The sequence below is a fragment of the Gekko japonicus genome, unplaced genomic scaffold (genome assembly GCF_001447785.1).
Source record: "Gekko japonicus isolate JY-2015 unplaced genomic scaffold, Gekko_japonicus_V1.1 scaffold5824, whole genome shotgun sequence".
NCBI classification, from domain to species: Eukaryota; Metazoa; Chordata; class Lepidosauria; order Squamata; family Gekkonidae; genus Gekko; species Gekko japonicus.
In genome coordinates this window covers 35,559-42,218 of record NW_015165426.1, presented here as the reverse complement: position 1 = coordinate 42,218, position 6,660 = coordinate 35,559, and the positions used below count along the sequence as shown (strand labels likewise).

General features: G+C 40.3%; 1 protein-coding gene across 1 annotated transcript; it reads left to right on the top strand.

Annotated features, from left to right (window-relative positions):
* Window positions 1-16: 16 nt before the first annotated feature.
* LOC107109976 (protocadherin beta-8-like) lies at window positions 17-1,288 on the top strand (the record flags this gene model as incomplete). Its single annotated transcript, XM_015410684.1, has 1 exon — window positions 17-1,288. A coding segment is annotated over one exon (1,272 nt), but the record flags the coding sequence as incomplete, so codon positions are not given.
* Between the last annotated feature and the right edge of the window lie 5,372 nt (window positions 1,289-6,660).

The following is a 6,660-nucleotide window of genomic DNA, read 5'->3' as shown; positions in this document are numbered from 1 at the left end:
ACCAGTGAATACCAGATTCCCTTTGGAGAGAGCTCAGGATGCAGACAAAGGACAAAATGCTGTACAGAATTACACACTTAGTCCTAATGAAAATTTTAGGTTGGATGTACGAAGTCACAGTGATGGTAGCAAATATGCAGAGTTAGTATTACGAAAACCATTAGATCGTGAAGATGATGCACAACTTTTCCTGATTTTGTCAGCTGTTGATGGAGGGACCCCAAAGAGAACAGGCACAGCACAAGTCATAGTTAAAGTTCTGGACAATAATGATAATTTCCCTCAGTTTGGTGATTCTGTATACAAAGTGAAACTGAAGGAAACTGCCCCCCAAGGGACACTTGTGACAAAAGTCGAAGCAACTGACAAGGATCTTGGTTCCTATGGGGACATCACGTATTCCTTCAGCCAGGTGTCAGAAAATGTGCTCAAAGCATTCAGTGTAAACAAACATACTGGGGAACTTACAGTTTCAGGAACCATTGATTATGAAGAGGAGAGAAATTATGAGATAAACATCAAAGCCACAGATGGAGGCGGGCTTTCTGATTACTGCAAAGTTATAGTGGAGGTTGAGGATGGAAATGACAATGCCCCAGAGGTGACTCTCACGTCCCTCACCAGCCCCTTACCAGAAGATTCTCCCCTGGATACGGTGGTGGCACTCTTCCGTGTCACAGACCAAGACTCTGGAGATAATGGCAGAACTGCCTGCACCACTGAGGCAATGTTGCCCTTTCTGTTGAAAGCATCTGTGAATAAATACTATCAACTGGTCACCCAGCAGCCCCTGGACCGAGAAAGAGTCTCAGAGTACAACATCACCATTACTGTTACAGACCAGGGCTCTCCCAGGCTCACAGCAACAAGAATAATTAATGTCCAGATTTCAGATGTCAATGACAATGCTCCAGTATTTGAGAAGTCAACATATGAAATACAATTATGGGAAAACAATATTCCAGGTCTCCTCGTAGGTCTGGTCCAAGCCAAGGACCCAGACATGGAGCACAATGCCAAAGTGACCTATTCTCTTTTGCCTGGGAAGGTCAGTGATCAACCTGTGTCCTCATACATCTCCATCAACTCTGAAACTGGGAATCTGTATGCCATCCGATCTCTGGACTATGAGCAGGTGAAAGATTTCCAAGTGACTGTGAGGGCTGTGGACCATGGATCTCCTCCCCTGAGCTCTGAAGTTTCCCAGTGGGACCGAATTTTCCTGAGAACTGTGGAGATGCTGATGCTGGATCCCTTTCCCGGGCTTACAACTATGAGGTGTGCTTAGCTGGTGGATCTCTGAACAGTGAGTTCAGGTTTCTCAGGCCTTTCTTTCCTGTGTTTTCTGTGGAGCCTGCTCAGTCCCAGCAGGATCCAAGGATTTCATCGAGTTCCCAGGAAGTTCCTAATCATGCAGCAGAAGGACAAGTCATGAGTGAGGTAAGGCTATAATTATCATCCCAGGCATATGGTGGGATGCACTTACATCCTTAACGTTTGACCGTTCATGAAACCCTTATTAATTGCAATCATTCATGCCAATTTGGTGTACTAAAGGGAAGCAACCTTACGTATACAGCAACCTTATGCGTAAAGCAACCTTATCTGTACAGAAAGGCCACTTGGGAGTCATCTTTGTGTTTTTTCTTGCTGTTAGTGTCTGGAGTGATAGTTTGCACTTTGGTGTGTCATGGAAAGCAAAGCATGTCTTGCTAAGGTTCTAAAAGATTTGAAACCAGGGATAGGGAGAGTTGCTCTTCAGAGGTCAGCCAGTTTCTGGAAACAATAAGTGATTGTCTTGAACATGTTCTTAAAAGTAGTGTGAAAATCTTTATGCTGATCTTTGCTGATTGCAGTCTTCAGCTTTGCTTGCACACCTGTTCAAGCTCAGCAATATTTAATAAATATGGATAGTGGACATGAATGGCAATGTTCCCAAGTGTTATGAAAATCAATCCAATCTACCTATATCCCCAGGATAGTCTGGTCCCCAGTGCAAGTGAGGAATGTATACTCTTATTAAAATGAACAGATTGCTCACTTATTCCATCAGTGTCTGATGAAATACACTGCTTTTTTAGATTGAATAAAAGCTGGGAATATCTGTGTTTGGGGTCATAATTGATTATGAGAAAGAAATGAAGAATGACATTCTGGTCAGATGAATAGATGGAAAGTGTCTTTGTGACTCTTTGGAGTCTTTGTGGAAGTTGAGAATGATAATGGAAAAGTTCAATGGGCAGCATTAACAGCAAAGTCTCCAACATTAGAGAGCTTACTTTTCCTATTAGAAACAACCATTATTAAGAAAGAAGTCTTTGCACTGGCACAAGATTAATCTGTCAGTTTTGAAGATGAAACAAGACTCTTTTCTTCTTGCTACTCAGTAATACCTAAAAGCTCTTGAACACAAAGAAATATGTTGGGCACATTGCCAATGATCTAGCAGTCTAAGTTCAAGAAGCATAATTCACATCCAGTTCTTAAATAACAATGATTAATTAGTGTTTTTGCAGGAATAATTGTCCAAAAGACATATACTGGGAAAATATTAAAGTACTGGTGATTAGTCCTTCCTGTCTAGGAAGACTGTTAATGACTTGGAAATTTTTAGTATTCCCAATAATTTTAAGTCTATCGAGTTAGAGAAGATAACAGATTTCGGAGTTCTAATGAAGACAGTTGATGCTGGTGGTTCTCCACTAAACTCAGAAATTATTTTTTGAGTTATCTTGCATGAAAATTATAATCCTCCTTCCTTTACTCCTTTCCAAACTGTACATCACCCTGCAATGACTGGTTTAAAAGTCAGTCTAGGGTGCCTACCTGGTCACCAAGGTGATGGCTGTGGATGTGGGTTCTGGTCCAAACTCTTGGCTTTCCTATTATTTGCTCAAAACCATACAAGCACAGAAAGGAGAGTGAAAACCAGCAAACAGTAAAGTACGGACAACTTAACCCCATCTCCAAATTGTTATGCTGGGAACCATGACTGGAGGTATTTATTTACTTATTAAATGTATATGATTTTCATTCAAAATCAGGAAAGCTGAGCCTGGTGGGGAGAAAGACCTGAGTCAAGATACAAGAGAGGATAGAGTTTAGTTCCCCTCTTGTGTTCACTCCATTTTTTATTAAGCAATCCCCACACAGGCATGAGAATTTTGGGTAAAGCACTCAATGTGCCTCGTTTGCAAGAAGGAGATTGAATTGCATAGAAAACAGAAAAAATAGTAATATAAGTACATACTTCCATATGTGGTGGAGCTGGCAAAAAAATTGGAGTGAGGGGAGTTGATCTAGTAAGTGATTTAAGTTTAATTGCATAATTTTGTTATTCCAGATGCAGAAGTGGACGATTTATTTATTATTTACAAAAATATTTATTAAATATTAAAATTTATTTACAGAAAAACATTTATATTTTTCAATAGCAGTGACATACACCATGTCACAAAAGTAGAAATCCACAAAAAATTACAATTGATATGTGGTATAATGTTTAGTGCAATATAGCTCTGATGAGAAAAATTAATGCCTCAAATTGGATTAACAAAAGGTCTAGTGAGTGTAGATGTTCTTTATGCAGCTCAGGATTCATTTTTATCTTTTTCCAGCCAGTGCTCAGCTACTCTTTATCCTATTCAATACTATAGATTAATGGAAATATGTGATTTAATAAATGGTACAAATACGGGCAATCAAACTGGAAAAACATCTTGTTTAAACTGTAAAACAATAATTGTAAATAGTTTATTTTTTTCTTGTTCTGTATTTGCCCTCCCCCCTTCTTTATTACATTTTGTTAATGCATGACTAGGAAGACAGTGCAGCAAACAAATAAAAACTCTATCAATTATGAAAATTATTCTATACAGTTTACACAACATAAATTTAGAACTTCGTACACTTGTTTAAAATCTTTATACTGGCTGCCAATTTTCTTTTGTGTTCCATTCATGTGCTAGGTTGTTCTATGCTGTCACTTCGGAATATGTTGAGGGTCTTAGGTAAACAGATTATAACATTCAAAACAACTGGTATGAAACTAAAAAGTTGGATGAGGCCTACCAGAGTCCTTCATAGTTTAGTAATCTTTTTAGGTGTTTGTGTCTTTCGATGGAAGCAAAATGGTTCAATTTGCCACATGTGTGACAAATCCTTTTCTTGGCTGGACAGGTGTGTTTGTGAAAGTGTTGTCTTCCACAATAATGACATCTGGTAGAAGTAAGGTTGGGCTCTCTTAATCACAGGATTAACAGCTATTGCTGTGGCTTCTTTGTGAAAAATTACTGTAAGCGCTGATTGTGTCACCTCTATAGAAGACAAAAGTACAAAAGTACAGAGGTATATAACATGCAGGTTGAAAAACATCCAAAGAAGCCGCCTTCAGTCCACTCATTAAAACGAATCAATATATTCCGACAATATAATTTGTCATGACTACTATAAACAGTACAGCAAAATGCCACATACAACATAAAAACATATCAGAGCAGTGAACAAAGAGTTGATTGTATGACAAATAAACAAGTCCAGTACAACAAGTCCAGTACAAATCCATCAGGAGTACAAAAGGCATAAGTCCAGAAAAAGAGCGTTACAGTTTGCTAGCAGATTCCGTTTCCAGCAGTCTTCAAATATTTATAGTAATTTCTCACAAAACACTGCCATTAAGGTATGGAAAACAGAAGTTTTTTCTCATGCCCAAACATAATTTAAGATTGAGGCTGTTACCTTATTAAAAAGACGAAATCCCTGGGTATATCCTCTTCCATTCTCCAAGGGAGTACCTGTGTCAGTGCTAGCCTGTATGGAGAGGAGTCTGTCTCTAAGGCAGGCCACAGATAGTTTTTCAAAATCCATACAGACTTATTACTGTTCCACAGGGCCTGTAAAATGAAGCGGTTTTGCCAGGCCTTTGGCTGAGGTGGCAGGCATCCAATATAAACTGGCCTCCCCTGCTGAAGTTGAAGCTTATCACCTCTACGCGATCCAGAATAAGAACATCTCAGAGACCCAATGCGCACGCTGGGGGCGGGGCCACGCCATTTGAGGGGAAAACAAAGAGTTTTCCCCTCAAATAGCGTGGCCCCAGTGTGTGATGTCACTTCCGGGTGACGCACGCGTGCACGAGCTTGACGCCGGCTGGGAGCCCCCCGCTCCCGGCCAATTTCGATTTGGCAACCCTATGATCCGCCTGAGCCTTTTTGCCAGGAGGGCGGAATATAAATTGAAATTAAAAAATAAATAAATTCTCAGTTCGTCACCAATGTAAGATGTTGTAGTGACTCAGGAATATGCTGAAGGTTTTCTTAAGTAAACCCAGTATAACAACTTAAGTTAGAATAAACAGTATAAGAAAAAGAGAAGCAAAGAAAGAGGCCTGCCAGAGTTCTTCATAACAGCTTGCCTACATCCAATCGTTCTAGACCCATAAGTAAAAGTGGCCTGGGAATCCTCCAGATTCCAGTACCCTGAAACTCTGATAAAACATGGAATAGACTTTTGAATATTATACTGGTATCAAACTTTAAGGGGCTGTGGTGGCTCAAGTGGTTAAGACTCTGAACTGCAGACCAGAAGGTTGGTAGTTCGGCAGTTTGAGACCCGTGTGCCGTGGGACGGAGTGAGCTCCTGTCTCTGGCCCCAGCTCCTGCCAACCTAGCAGTTCGAAAGCAAGAAATTGCAAGTAGATAAATAGGTACTGCTTCCGTGGGAAGGTAACAGTGTTCCATGCGGCTCGGCATCTAGTCATGCTGGCCACATGACCACGGAAACGTCTTCAGACAGTGCTGGCCCTTTGGCTTGGAAACGGAGATGACTACCACATCCCTAGAGTTGGATTCGACTGGCTTTCAAGCAAGGGAAACCTTTACCTTTACCTATCAAACTTTAAAGCCCTTCAGGCCATCCAAACCTCATATCTGACCATCTGTCATTCACGCAGCAACTCCCTGCATCATCTCACGTGTGCCTCTTATTCCATCTATAAGAACATTGAGTACTGTTTCAGCTCAGGCATTTTCAGTGTCTGCCACTGTATTATAGAACACTCCTTCAGGTCATAAGTAAGGAACGCATCCTTCAGAGGTTTCAAAAATTATGTAAAGCCAACTATGTAAATGTGTTTTTGGTGACAACTTTGTTCCTGGTTAATACATGAAATTCTGGCCCCATTGGTGGATCTCCTCATGGCACCTAGGTTTTGGCCACTGTGTGACACAGGGAGTTGGACTGGATGTGCCACTGGCCCAACCCAACATGGCTTCTCTTATATTCTTATGTTCTATGGATTTTGATATATTGTGGTTTTAAACTAGTTCATTGGTTAACTTTTGTGTAAGCTATTTTGGGTCCCACAATGCAGGAGAAAATTAGGGTTATAATTAACAAACCAATATATAGAGAAGCTTCTTAGATCAGAATGACAGATGCACTCAGAGCACCATATTTCATGCCAAGGGTCTGAGCAGTTTAGTTTTGCATATGGCTTCATGAATCTGTGAATTTTTGGTTCTTTGGGTGTTCTTTCATGGTTGAGGTTCCTTTCTTCTTCCCTCCCCAAGTTGTTTGTCCTCAAATCTGGCAATTCTTCTGTATTCATATTATGTTCATTTTATGCTTGATTTTAAACATTTTTGCTACTTCCCAAACTTG